This window comes from Peromyscus eremicus, chromosome 1 (assembly GCF_949786415.1).
Source record: "Peromyscus eremicus chromosome 1, PerEre_H2_v1, whole genome shotgun sequence".
Taxonomy (NCBI): Eukaryota; Metazoa; Chordata; class Mammalia; order Rodentia; family Cricetidae; genus Peromyscus; species Peromyscus eremicus.
Window position 1 is genome coordinate 58,376,308 of NC_081416.1, and position 14,846 is coordinate 58,391,153.

At 51.4% G+C, this 14,846-nt stretch overlaps 1 protein-coding gene across 1 annotated transcript in view; it reads right to left on the bottom strand.

Moving 5' to 3' along the window:
- The window catches only part of LOC131903476 (SH3 and multiple ankyrin repeat domains protein 2-like), a 398,315-nt gene that overhangs the window by 157,629 nt on the left and 225,840 nt on the right, over nt 1-14,846 (bottom strand). Inside the window, exon 13 of the mRNA XM_059254102.1 lies at nt 823-898. Within this exon, the coding sequence (XP_059110085.1) occupies nt 823-898 (76 nt within the window). The remainder of the gene's footprint in view (nt 1-822; nt 899-14,846) is intronic.

The following is a 14,846-nucleotide window of genomic DNA, read 5'->3' on the forward strand; positions in this document are numbered from 1 at the left end:
CCTGCCTCAGACCAGGTATTCCCACAGACCTCTGCCTCAGTGTGGCATCAGAACTGAGTAGGGAACTGTGGCTTGTGACAGAGAAAGGGAGAGACAACGTCACACCCAGGATGCTCAGAACCATTGCAGCTGATGGAGGCAAAGGGAACAGTGGCCTGAACAGAAAAGCTGTGTGTCAACCTTGGCCTGCTGGGGGAGCCACTGTCCCAGTTTTGGCCCCACCCAGACTTAGGGAGACAGGACACAGAGACCCAGAAGTTCTTGCAACAGTTGTTGCTCAAGCATGGGAAGAGTTCATCATGTACCCTGTGGCCATACCATGCGAAACACACAGCTTTCCACAAACTCCCAACCCAGTGAGCCTAGAACATCTGCCTACTTGGGGTCTTGCCCATTAAGAAGAACAAGATTTTCTTAACAAAACTCCACTTGGCAGGAGACTCCACAAGAATGTGGACACACACAGGTGAGGTGGAAGCCCAGAGCCAGGATAGCCTAAACACTTGTGGGAGGATGGCCATCACTGTGCTTCTGGTCCCCAACTCTGCCCCTTTCCCATCTCTGTTGCTTTCACTCAACAATGTCCTCCCTCCCTCCTCCTCAAAGTCTGCTGCCCTCTCACGGGGGCTCCTCCACAGGCAGTTGCATGCAGGCCCTGTCTGTGACAGGTTCTCTTGAAAACAGTGGCGGCCACGACCTCAGCAGAGGTGACACAGGGACAACAAAGCAAAGGTGTCCTAGAGCTGCACAGAAGGCACCCTCTCCCAGGCATGCAGGAACTCCTCAGGCCGGAGTTTCTCAGAAGGCGGAAGCGTGCCTTACCTGGCGGCATCGAAGCTGTCATAGGAGCCTACTGTGTAATGCCGGAAGAGCTTCTTGCTGCGGTCCGCACGGGTCTCTGCAGAGGGAAGAGAGACACTATTCAGCAAAAAACAGTAGCCCACCCACTGAATGGGCAAAAGGCTGAATCTCCCTGACTTGCCCCAGGCAGGATGACATCCACTCTGCACAGGGACACACCTGGAGAGATGGGGATGATTTGGGGACCCAAGTCTGCAAAATGTGAGGATGCTGTGAACCCTGGGCTGACCACAGGCCAAAGAGCTCCCTCTAAAATGCAAGTGGAATCCTGTGCCTGCGCATGAAGGGGTAAGTGAGGCTCTTCAGAGCAGGGACCATGAGTCTTCGGGCCAGGACAGTGACAGCCACCTCATGTGCAATCTGCTAGACCTGCATGCCCAAACGATGCTACCCAGGCTGGCAGGCCTCTGCCTTCTCAGGAATCTCCGATAGTGGCCTTATCCTAGAGAGACATGATCAGGATTAGTATCCTGATGATGGTTGCTTTCCATTAAAAAAAAAAAAAAAAAAGGGACTAAACTAAGCACACATGATTAACGCTTCTAATTAAGCCTCGCTTCCCTGACTCAGCAGATTCAGATGTAAGATCGGTGGGAAATGATACGATTAGCAGATGGCACAGGGCTGGGGGGGGGGGGGACGACTGTGAAGACACAAATGCTGGAAGCAGCACAGCGCACAGTGAACCTCAAGGTATTCCCCTCACAGACAAGATTCCCCGCCCCCCTCCTTCTGAGGTCCTGTGGAACTTCGGGAAAAGCTGAGCAAGCGGCTTGAACAAAAAGCCTGAGCAGGTGAGCCTCTTTCCAGTCCCTCTCCTCTGTCATTCCAAGGTCAACATTTTTTTTTTTTTAATTCACCCCTCCCAATGCAGGTTTCTGAGAGAGGTTCCGGGTCTTTACATGCTTAGAGGCAGAGACAGAGCGCCCCACTTCTTACAGAGCAGGGGGGGACCACCCCACTTCTTACAGGTCTGTGGGGGGACCACCCATTTCTTACAGAATGAGGAATCCCCTCCTGGGGTGGGAGGAGGCATGCCTGAGGCAGGAGCTAGAACTACATTTCCCAGCTGCCCCTGCGCTGTGGATGTGGTGGAGTGATTAGTTCTTCTCTAGGACTGGGGTGTTCCCATGCTGGGATCTCATGCCCCTCTGCTGTCCCTCTCTTTCACTGTCTGCCAGTTCAAGTCTCAAGCCCAGAGGGTAGGGCAACCACAGATGGCATGCAGAGGCCCCAGGCTCAGTTGGTACCTACGTGTCTGCATTAGAAACTGAGATCAGTTCCCAGCACCGTGTAAAAAGCCGGGCATAAGGGTGTGCAGACCCTGCACAGAGGCACCGGAGGTGGGTGAGCCCTGGTGCTCTCACTAACTAGCCAGCCAGGCCTAATTAGAAAGCTCCAGGGTCAATGAGAGACCTTGCTTCAAAAAAGAAGGTGGAGAGTGACTGAGGAAGACACTAGATATTGACCTATGACCTCCACATGAATACACACACACACACACACACACACACACACACACACACACACACACACAGCCTGGGCCTCTGTGTGTCACAGTGGGCGGAAGTATACATTGTACGCTACATGAGGGGGGAAAAATCAAACTTCTGTCACACTGGGTCACACTTTAGGGCTTCTTTGTTCCAGCAGCTCCTGCTGCCTTTCTTCACCGACAGGCAGAGCAGTAGGGGTCCCAGGACTGGCTCACACCTGTGTCTCCACACCTTCCACCCTCTCCCCTGTCACAAACACCCAAGGCTCCTGCTTACTATGCCTCCTTCAGCCATGACATTGTCACCGCTCTCTTCATGGACACTCACCAAGGGCTTCTGTGTAGCAGGCCCCACTGGGGTACCCAGTCAAATGCCACCATGGAAACCCAGTTAGGGGTGCACACGCAGCTCGGCGGCCCCTGGGCCCCTTTACAGTGCTTGTGTTATCCTTTGAAGGCCTGCTCTGGACTGTGGGCCCCTCACAGGGGCACTCTCTTATTTAAGTTAAAGTTGAAGGCATCTTGGTAGCTTAAATGTCAGGCTGTGTACATTACATCTCTGATCAGCCACTACTTGGTCTAGTATTGAAGCCACACAGCATGAAGCCATCAACAAAAATGTGTCAACAACTGTCAGAACATCCCCTCACAATGAAAGCCGAAAGCAATGGCATTTTGCAAACAACAACAACAAAAAAAGCAATTTAAGTTTTAGGAAACACACTCTTATCAAACGGTAAACTGATGGCCCAAAGTGAAGTTGTCAGGAATATAAATTTGTCACTCAGATTTAACATTATCCATCGATGTGGCGCAGCCTACCTAGAATCACCTGCAAGAGCCTTAGTTGAGTAATCGTCCTTACCAGGTTGGTCTGTGGACATGTCTGTAAGGGATTGTCTTGGTTGTCTTAACTGGTTGTAGGAGGGCCCAGCCCACCATGGGCAACACCGTTTCCTGGGCAGGTGGTCCTGGTTTGTATAAGAAAGCTGGCTGAGCATGAATCTGAGAGTGAGTAAGCAGGCAGCTTCCTCCAGGGTTTCTGCTGCAATGCCTTGGCTGTGAGTGAGTTCTCTGGTCAGAGGTAACGCTGCATGGAATAGCGAGAAGCTTGGCTCCTGGTCTTTGCCTTGAGTTCCTGCCCTGATTTCCCTCAGTGATGCATGGTGAACTGCAAGTTTAAAATGAAATACTCCCCCTGCCAGTTGCTTTTGGTAATAGTTTTACCACAGCAACGGAATGCAACTAGAGTACACTGTGTGTACAGAGGACAGACTAGGAGGGAACATGGGGACTGCAGACGTAAGACAGTGAAGGGGCCACCACTCTGTTTACACCAGTGACTCCCATACTGTCACTGCCTGAATTCCAACAGCCCTGTCCCACTCCTGCATGACCTGTGAGCATCTGTTCACAGGGAGGGAGGGGTGACTGGGTGGATTTGATGGATGCCATCACCAAGACCAAATCGCATGCCCACTCCATGTCACCCAGGCTCAAATCAGCACCAAAACCAGTACCTTCCTTCTCTGCCTGAAGGCTGGCTCAGGGACATACCCTGTGCTGTCCTCAGGACTCCAGGACAGGGCATTCCTTGTTTCTCTGAATTGTCCTCCTGACTTATGGTCTAGGGCAGATAAGAGTTACGTGAGGTCATGAGGGTGGGGCCCTCATGAGATGTTAAGTGGCTTCCTAAGAATAAAAAGGGAGACCTGAGCTAGCAGCTTGCCCAGCCTCACCACTCGCTACCCTGTGCCACTGTGGGTAAGGCAGAGTTCCAGGAGTGGGAGGGCTTTTCACCAGACACAGCCCTTGATCTTAGACTTTGGATCCACAAGTTTTCTAAGCATCACTAAATTACGCAGTCAGTTCCAGCCATGGCTTCCCCATTCATCAGGGCTTGCTGAACTAACCAAAGGCCCCATCATGCAAATAACCCCAGTCCAGGGCACTGGAGTCAGTACTCATAAGCATGGAGCACTGGCTGTGCTGGGGACTGGTCCAGCCAAGCTGTGCACACCTGCATCACACTTCACGTCAAGTGCAAAGGTGCCCAGATGTGACCCTGTGCAGGGACCACAAAGGCCAGATCTTGTGACCTAAGGGCAGGGATTAGAAAGAGACCCAAGTGACAGGTGACCAGGACCCCGGAGGCCAGGTGAAGGAGCTCAGGTATGTTGGCCTTCTATGATTAGGGGAGGTGCCCAGGGCTCAGATCACTGTGGAGGGACACATGGATGTCTGACTATCTCTGGGACATTCATGCTCAGGTCACATGTATGCCAGGGCTAGAAAGGATAAGTGAGATGCAAAGCATCGCCATCAACGGGCCAGAAGACTGCTCATTCTGAGTATTGCTGAGTTGCTCTGGTTCTCTCCATCCCATGTGGTAGTTCTGTGCTGGTTGTCTAGGAAACCAGTGGGTGCTGAGAATGGGTGGGGTTTTGACTGGGCTGGAGGGCACAGGGCCAAGAGCAGAGAGGGGAACATGTAGTGGAGTGCATGTGCACATGTGTCAGTGTGTACACACATGTGCTTGTGTGTATATGTATGCCTGTGCACATGCTCATTCATTCCTGTATACATGTTCATGCATGCCTGAGTACATATGCATGTATATATAAATACATGTGTACATGTGTGGGAGAGCTTGTATGCACAGGCTTACGGTGACTATATTATGTGGGTGTGTGCATGTGTTCATATGAGCAAGGGTGTGAGTACAGATGCATATGTGTATAAATGCACACACATGACTGTGTGGCTAAACATATGTGTACAGGTCCATGGGAGTGTATACACCATGCATGCATTCATGTGTATGTGTGTTTATACAAGTGATTGTATATACATGTGGACCTATATGTGCATATGTGCATGTAGGTAAGAAAAGAATGTGTATACAGGTACACGTGTGGGTGTGTATTTGAGCATATGAGCACAGGTAAATGTGCATATGTGTGTGTAGGCATACATGTGGATGAGCATCACCACCATAATAATCATAACCCTCATCATCACCATCATCACCACCATCATCACCACCATCCTCACCACCGTCACCATCATCTCCTAGTCACCCCCATCCCTGTAGGGGATTTGCGGAGCTGCTCTCTGCTGACAAGCTGCTTGGCTGGAGAGCTGCACCATCATCACTGGTCCCCCTTGCTTTGGTCCTCACACAACATCCAGCAGCCAGCCCATGTCCTGGCTCCGCCTTACAGAAGCAGCAGTGTGGTGATGAGGGACCAGATTCTAAAGCTAGACTGGTGGCATTCCAAGGTCAGCTGTCACCGACTGGCTGCGTGTCTTGTCCTTTCACGTGTGATGTGGGGACAGCACCGGTCCCACTCACACGGAGGCACCTGAGTGGTTGGAGGTGAGGCCAGTTGGGCACGCAGGAAGTGGGTTCCACTTTGGCTGTAGCTATCACATGTCATACCTTAGATTCAGAACTTCTGCCTTTCATAGGCCTTCTGAAGTCACACAGCCCATGAGAGGCCGTGTGGGCCCCCAATCCAGCAGTCTAAACCCAGATGGCTATGCTGTGGACACACCTTCACCCAGTTTTGGGCTAGGAGAGATGGGTGGGCTGGATGGTTCTTGGGACCCTTCCTGCACGTGACAGTGGCTGCCTTATGCTACAACCAGTGTTTGACATTCACCAGCGGTACACTATACACTGTGTGCCAACCTTTCTAGAAGCTCATAGGATGCATAGGTGCAGATGTAGGGTACAAGTAAGACATGCCCAAACAGTCAGGGGAGCAGAAGGAGGCCAGAGGTGCATGCAGGACAATGGCCAGGACAGATGCACACTGGGACTCGTATTCCTGCTTGGGTCTTCAGGGAAGCACCACGTGGCTGAACCTGACACATCACCACCTGGGCCGTGGCTGCAGCTCTGCTTCTGTCTGCTTCCTAAGGAGGTAGGAGGCCCTGCTGTCTCTCCTCGGTAGAATTGGTAGAGCTGCTCAGAGCCAGCTACAGGCTTCCCTTATCCTCCAGGGGTCCAGTATTCCCCAATCCCAGCCACATAGGCAGCTGAGGCCACCACCGTCTCTAGCCCTGGGAACTAGTGGTTGGCATGGGACCCTGGTGTGGCAGCTCCTGCGACCTGATCTGGTGTGAGGTTCTTGCCCTGCTGCTGTGATTGCCACTTCTGAGGCCTCCCAGAGCGGCCTGGCTTTATGAGACGAAACACACAGGCAGACATCATGATCCAGGGAGGGGCAGCGAAAGGGACAGACAGACAGAACACAGCTGGAGCCCCCCCAACTTCTTACTTTTAACACACATCCTTACTTCTAACATACAAGCCCATCTGTGTCATTTCCACACTGATGCACTTTAGCCTGCCTTTGCTGAAGGCACAAGGTCTTGGACAATACATTTATGTACCAGCCATGCACACTGGTGTACCAATGGCTGGAGGCAGCGACCACAACGGAGCAGACAGCCATGGAACGGTGCCAACATAGATTCTGTGACCACACCTCTTCCCTGGAGAGTTGACCATTTCTCTTTGCCATGTGGGATTCCTGGCAAGGTGGTGTCTCAGAAGCTAGGGTACACCTCCAACCTGTGGGGACATCCAGATGTGGCCCAGGTTGGTCTAAGTATCAAGCCCGTCTCTTGACCAGTCCTATGAGGTGACCCTTAGCCTGTGTGTGGAATGCAGCCTTCTTCTGAGGTCAGGGGTAGTGAGTTTTGGGAGAAGGCACAGAGCCATGCTGCAGAGGCCCCAGGCTTTGGCCTGGAAGGTCCTGAGAGTCATTTGTCATTTCTGTGTTCCTCATCTCTGTGTGTGTGTGCTCACATTACACTCCTCAGCTCTCTGATACAACAGAATCATTTCTAATATTTAAAAAATTGTACTTATGTGTATACCACTTGTGTGTGAGAGCCAGTGGAGTCCAGAAGAAGATACCAGATCCCCTGTGACTTGGAGTTGCACACTGTTGTATGCCACTGGATATGGACGCTGGGAATCAGACTTGGGTCCTTTGAAAGAGTAGCAAGTGCTCTTAACCACTGAGCCATCTCTCCAGCTCTTGGTGGACCTCAGTCATTAGTTATAGCCAATGTCAAAGTCACAGTGGCATTCCATTACATGTACAACATCCCAAGAGCACTGTGGGACAGTTGCCCATGAGCACAGAGCCCACATGAGGGACATCACTGCTTTCAATCCAGGGACTCCCAGGGACAGTGTGCAGATGGGACAGGCGTTTGGCAAGAATGTGAACCGTCTTTGCTGTTCCATGCCTGAGACTGTGGGATGCTTGTCATACAGCGTCACCCAGGGAAGGCTGGCTGTCACAGACACAAGTGGCCTTGTCAATGGCACAAGATAGGATATTCTTTCCACTCTGGGCTGACAGCTCTGTACAGCAGAGGCCTGAGAACACCAAGACAAATACTGAGTGGGAACCTCATCAGGATGAAGTACAGACTCACCAGGAGAAAACTGGAAAACAGCCTAGTAGAGGAAAGGAATGTGTCCTGACACACAGGGACAGAACACAGCATATGGGGGGGCAGACTTGAGTTCAGATCCCCAGCACCCATGTAAAGGCCCAAGGGGCCACACATGCCTGTAACCCCAGCAGTGAATGGGGAGGAGACAGGTAGATTCTTGGAGTTCACTGGCCAGCCAGCCTAGAAGAAAATGGAGAGCTTCAGGTTCGCTGAGAGACCCTGTCTCAAGTCAGCAAGGTGGGGAGTGATGGAGCATGCTTAGTGTTTCTGTATACATGGGTGTCTGCACACTCACATGTATACATCTTAGTATTTCACACACACAATATAGTACACATGCCTTTGACTAAAAAGAAGTCCTGTTTGTGGATGACAAAAGGGGCAGACAAGTTAGCCAATCAAGGGGAAACAATTTATTTCCTTCACAGTATAGAAACTTCTAAAATTTAAGATCTAATTCACCTACTTTTTCATCCAGCATCAGGGTTCTTCACATAGTGGCTGCCCAGAAATATCTGTAGCATCCCAGAGTTCAGCACTCATCAACCTGGTCCAAGTGATCACCCTCTCTGGTTTGGACTGGGAAGTAGCTCCCTGTCTCCCTGTTTTCCTAATGATTTGCTCCACCCATCATCTGTGGTCCTTATTGAAGGAAGATGAACCCAGTGATGCTACTGGCCCTGCCCATTTCTACACCCTCATCTCCCATCATGGTCCCTTCCTCTTTGCTCCTAGAATACAAGCCGATTTGCATCTCAGGGCCTTTGCATTTGCTAGAACCTCCTTTCTCTAGTTCTGATTTCACTGTGCCAACAGATCTCTGGCTCCTATGACAACCTGACCACGTGGGTACCCAGTATCTCTGGTACATGAACGAACATTGGAAAATTGGTACCTCCATCTGCTTGGTCTGGCTGTGATGGGCTTAAGGCTTTACAGAAAATGCTAAGTTAGTGCCTCCCAGAGGCTGCTAGCATAGTGCAAAGAGCTCATCTGTACTGGGGAACCCCCAATTCCAGCCCTGGCCAAGGCAGTGATCAGGAGGGACCTTCTCACAGGGCCTCTTGGTGCTCCTGCCTCATCTAGAGAGAGAACAGGATATTTGCCTTGATGGATGTTCTGGGTGGGTGATCCCTCGTGGCATACATCCCAGGTTAATTGGGGATCCCCCTCTCACAGGAGGCGGCTGTGAGCCCTCCCCACAAGGCAGCATTTAAGCTGATATGCCCTAAAAATGCCACTAGGAAAATATCTACATGGAAAAGTGGGGGGGAATCTCTAGAAATTCCATTTCATACACCCCTTGGGACGTGTGGAAGGCAGCGACAGATTTCATGACAGCCTCCGATTGTCAGTAGTTAAAATAGCCCCTTATGCAAAGCAGCCAGGAGGAGGTGCCTGCAGCTTGGCAAGGAAGCCAGGGTGGGGCATCCTGGGAGACTCTGTGGCCTCCCATGCAGAGTGCCTTTCTGGAACAGGGAACAAGAAGAGGGACTTTTTCCAAGAGCAGCGGGAGTGTCCTGAAGGACCAGAAGGATGTAAAGCCCTCACACCACAGACATACTCCCTGGGGTGGTCCCTCCCCAATGGGATGCCAGTGGACAGATAGATGCTATGAAGCACATGAGACAGTCCTCCCCACTCATCACCCCTCCCCTTCCGTCTCCTCCCTTCTCCTCTTCTTCCTTCTTCATTGCAGTGATGGGGATGGATTCTAAGGTCTCACACGTGTTAGATGAGCCCTCTATCACTGAGCCACACCCCTACCCCTGAGACAGTCAAGACAAACTTGAACCTCCATTCTTTCCTGGCATTCTGATCAAAGCAGGAAAGGTCCTCTCAGGAGCCTCAGTTTCCCCATCTATAACACGGTCCACAGCAGAGTCTACAATGCAGGGATACAGTGAGAACAGGGTACAGACACTTCTGCACCTATCTTTCCCTAGTCCTGATTAGCGATGCCGGCCAGGCCCCTTGGCCAGTGCTGTTTGTCTAGGAGCCCACTTTGGTATGTCTGGCTTACACCCAAGAGGAATTTGTGCCCCATATGATGCTCTGCTTGTTCCTGCCTGGGCTAAGAAGGTCCTATACCATCCAAGCCAACTGAATACCATCCCAGGGACCTGAAACAGTGTGGACACCTTCTGCTCCAGGACATCCTGCTCAGGTGAGGACCCATTACTGTTCTTCAGTAAGCAGAGGACAGAGGGTGGACTAGGGATTACACAGTGACAGAGTCCTCGAGACGCTTGGCAGCTAGGACATGGCCATGCTGTTCCAGCTCCCAGGAGGACCTGTTTGCCCCTGTGTTCTACCCTGAGTGGCTTGAAAGGCCCAAGCTGAGCCCTTCAGATTGAAGTATATTTTGTTCTCAGCCAGCTCACACACATTCATGTTTCCTTCCACTCAGCATCATTTTAAGCAGAAGCACTCTAGGACGAGTCAGGCTCTGAATGCTGGGCCATGCAGCCTTCAGTGCCGCTGAATGGCTTGTTCTGGACATGGCAGGGCTTTGGATAGCCTTGCCTTCAGTTCCTAACTACACCAGACTTCACGTAGCTACAGCTCCCACACCCACCAGTCCTATCAACCTAAGCTTACTCTGAAAATATTTGAAAAATCGGGGCGGGAGAGAGATCTCAGTGGTTAAGAGTACTTGCTGTATTCGCAGAGGACCCGAGTTTGGTTCCCAGAACCCATGTCAAGTAGCTCACAACTGCCTGTAACTCCAGCTCCAGGGGGATCCAATGTCTCTACGTTCTACAGGTGACTTTGCACATGACCCCTCACAGACATAATTAAAATTACTAAAATCAAAAAATTTAAAAGACCATATTTGGAAATCACTACATGTGCACCCAAGCGTGAACGGGTGGGTTTGTTTGTTTGTCTTGGTATTTATTCCCCCAAACAATCCAGCACGATAGTGTTCACGGAGCACATACACTGCATTGGGTGTTACAACTGGGACCTGACTTAAAGTGTGTGGAAGGGTGGTGGGACTTAGATGAGAAGCCTGTGGCATGCTACAGAAGGGGTTGCAGTGTCAGGGGGGTTCATTCCTGGAGACCACCCCCAGCTGATGCAGAGGAATGGCTGCCTTGGTGTTTCCCATGACAATCAGCAGCCCTGCACCCATTTCCCGATGCCCCCAGGGGGCAGCACACCCCCTCAACCAGAATCCCTGTGCTGGCCACATTTTAAAGTTACTTTTTGCTGAAGAGATGGCCAGACAGAGAGCACATCTGTCTGGGCCAAGTGTCTCCTGTGTCTGTGATAATGACAGGGAGACCTCAGGATTCTGCCCTGGATGCTGGCTGGAAGACTAACTTCAAAGGTAGATGATTCTCTTGCCATGATGGAGGGAGCTGACCCTCCTAACCCTTGGGTGATGTTTGGAGTGGGTAAATTCCTTTCCAGCAAAGCTGAGTGGCAAATTTCCCTTGTTTTGATTGACAAGAAGCATAGAAACTATGAAAGAGGTGGACAGCAATGCCAGGCATCTTGAAGACACAATTTAATACAAAAGCTCAACTTGAAATGCACGCACACTGTGCCTAGGGGAACATGGAGCACAGTGGTGTGCTGGTCTGAGTAGCCAGAGCCCCAAAATACAGGAAAGATGCCACATGACTCTGGCCAGGTAGCTTGCCTGCTTTACTGTCTGCCTTGGAAAGAAGTAGGCCACTGCTGCTGAGTCCTTCATGGGAGGAGGGTCCATGAGTATCTTCTTGAGGTCGTATTTGACCCAGCCAGGACATGGCAGAAAGTCACAGAAAGACAAGGCAACAGAGGGGACAATGGCCAGATGTGAGCTGAAGGCCTGCTGAGCCCCTTCCCAGGGTGCCCTGTACATTGACATCCAGACCCAGGCTGGATGGACACAGACGCTCCCTGGCTTACAATGGCATGAGGTGATCCCAGGACCATTGGGCTGTTTTCCTTTCCCATCCAAGTACTAACCAGGCCTGGCCCTGCTCCGCTTCCAAGATCAGGTGAGACTAGGTGCATTCTGGGTGGGAGAGCTACGGATTCTACACTGTTCTAATCTATGCCATGAGGCCATCGGCATTCTTCCTCTCAGGCTGTTGGATGATCTTGCCCAGCAGGAGTTAGTGTGAATTCTGAGCACAGGTAACACAACTGTGGCTGAGCTGTGGAGCATGGCGGGTCAGAGATAGTAGGATATCTGTGTTAGTCACTTGTCTCCTCACTGTGACAAATGCCCGAGAGAGGGACTTAGGAGAGGAAGCGTTTACTCTGACCCACAGTTTGAGGGCACAGTCCATCACGGTGGGAAGGCACGGAGGAACAAGTGTGAGAGCAGCTGGTCATGATGCAGCCATAGTCGGGAAGCAGAGAGAGAGAGAGATGAACGCAGGTGTTCCGCTTGCTTTCTCCTTCTTATCCAGTCCTGGACCCCACGGGGTGGTGACCCCCACATTCAGGGCGGCTCTTCCCTCCTCTATTGACCTAATCTAGAAGCTCCCTCATAGACACGCCTGGAGGCTTGTCTCCATGGTGATTCCAGGTCCTGTCAAGGTGTCAGTACTATTCACATGCCTCTGTATCTTATGAGATTTCAACTGCTGGTGGTCTATCATGGTAGAATCCCACCGTGAGCCAGGGGGCAGTGAGGCTATTGCCATCCCACCCCACAGATGGGGACACAGTGCCAGAAAGCTGTGAAGGAAGAAGGACAGAGTCCCAGTGACCTGCATGAGTTGACAGAACAAGGGGCTGTAAGTAACTAACGGGGAATGTCCAGGTAAAAACCCCGGGGACTTAGGGCTGGGAAGACAGCTGGTAGCTGCTGAGCATGGAGGTCTGGGAGGGAGAAGGGAGAGGCCCTGACAGAGCTTGGGGATGCCACTGGAACAATGGCTTCCAAAGACTCAGAAGGAAGTCATCTGAACTGTGTTCACTCCAGGACGTACTTAGGGGCCTGGAACATGAGAGATGCCTCCCTCCCTTGAGTACTGGAGAAGGATCCTGGTGGTGACTCAGCCAGGGCCAGAGGGGCAGTGGTGAGGCCATTTTCTAAGCTGAGACACAACTGGAGTGCCTGCTGAGCATGTCAGTGCCAGTGCCTTAGACACACTCCTTCTGAGATGAGCACCTTGTTTATTTCTACAGAATTCAGCTCCTCTCTTAGTTCACATTCTTGGCTCCCAGCTCAGCTCCTTTCTGCTGCTATAACAAAATACTCAAGGCCAGGTTGTATATTAAGAATAGAAATGACTCTTCTGGCCATTCTGGAGGCTGGGGTGCTCAAGACCAAGGTGGTGCTGACTTTCTCACGTGGCAGAAGAGCAAGAGAGGGCCGTGTGCAGCCTCCGCATGAAGGATGGAGACCTACTTACACGGGCTGTGAAGTCAGGACTTTTTTTTTTCCTTAATGGCCCCACCTTTTCACCTGGCAACCCCACTGAGCACATTTTACCCTGTGGACTTTGGAGAACTGTTCAGATCTCCTGCAAAAGGCTCAGAGTTCCAGGATGTTTGGCTCTGGCTCACCCGTCCTGCTCTGAAGCCAACTCCCTGCCCAGGCTCCTATGTTTCCTGCAAGTTTTATTCATTTACTTATTTTGTTTTCTTGAGACTGGGTCTTATTCTGTAGCCCAGGAGGGCATGCAACTCACTATGTTGCCCAGGATGACCTCAAACTAACAACAATCCTCCTGCCTCAGCCTCCAATGCACTGAGGGCATAAGCACAAGCCAGCATGCCCAGCTCCTCTGCATGCTCTAATTCGGACATCATTCACCCAACTCAAAACGTAAGGGCTGAGGGCAGCACTAAGGACAAAGACGTTTTCTCTTTTAAAACTGTTTTCTCTCTTAAAACCTGACACTGCTGGGCTTTCTGCCAGTGGAGAAACCCACAGCTATGGAAGCAGCGAGGTCCCTCACGAGGCCACGCCCCCTCCGTCATCAGGCCAGGCTAGAGCTCTGTGACCTCCCTAGGGCCGAGTGGGTCTGGAGGGGCAGACCCAGGCTGGGAGCTGGTACCCTGTTTCACAGACTGAAGTCCACCGTCATAGTCCGCGCATTCTCTCTCTGGCTAGTGGAGAGTCACACTGACCCGCCATGAGGGGACAAGGTCCAAGGACCTCAGCACCCAGAGTCAGTGGTACAGAACTCTGATTGGAAGAGAAACACTTATGACACGGAAGTGGGATCTGGGACCTACTCTGTGCACAAGTCTCTCTCCTAAATCAGTTGCAGGCTTTTTTTTTTTTTTTTTCTTTTTTTTTAAGTACTTCTGGATTCCAGGAACCAACGTAGCAGAGGAAAAGGAGCAAATGAGGCCACGGTGGTCAGAATGCACACGTGAACTGTGCACCACACTGACCTATTGAAGAGAGCAGACGCACACGTGAACTGTGTACCACACTGACCTAGTGACAGAGAGCAGACTCACATGAGCACTGTGCACCACACTGACCTAGTGACAGAGAGCAGACTCACACATGTGCACTGTGCACCACACTGACCTAGTGACAGAGAGAAGAATCACATGTGAACTGTGCACCACACTGACCTAGTGACAGAGAGAAGACTCACACGGGCACTGTGCACCACACTGACCCTATGACTGAGAGAAGACTTGGAGGCCGGCGGCAACACAGACTTCTCCTCCTACAGTCCCTGGCTCAGTCTTCCAGGGTGACCCATGAGATGTAGTTAGGTTGTGGCCCTTTTTGAAGACATTTTTGCAGATGTATCCTCCCATCACCCAGCCGCTTGAACAGATGTGTTCCTTGGAGCTGGCTATGGCCTGTCCGTTCTCTCACATCTCATCACTGTGACTCTGACCTCTACTCCCTCTTTTTAAGGACTGTTGGGGGTCACACAGAAGCCATACAGATAACCAGGGACTTCAGGCTCAACAGACAGCAACCCGGATTCCATCAGTGACATTAACTCCCCTTGGCCATGTGGAGTGGCATACCCGCAGCTTCTAGGGATCAGGAAGTGGCTGTGTTCAAAGGCCACCCCTCTGCCTT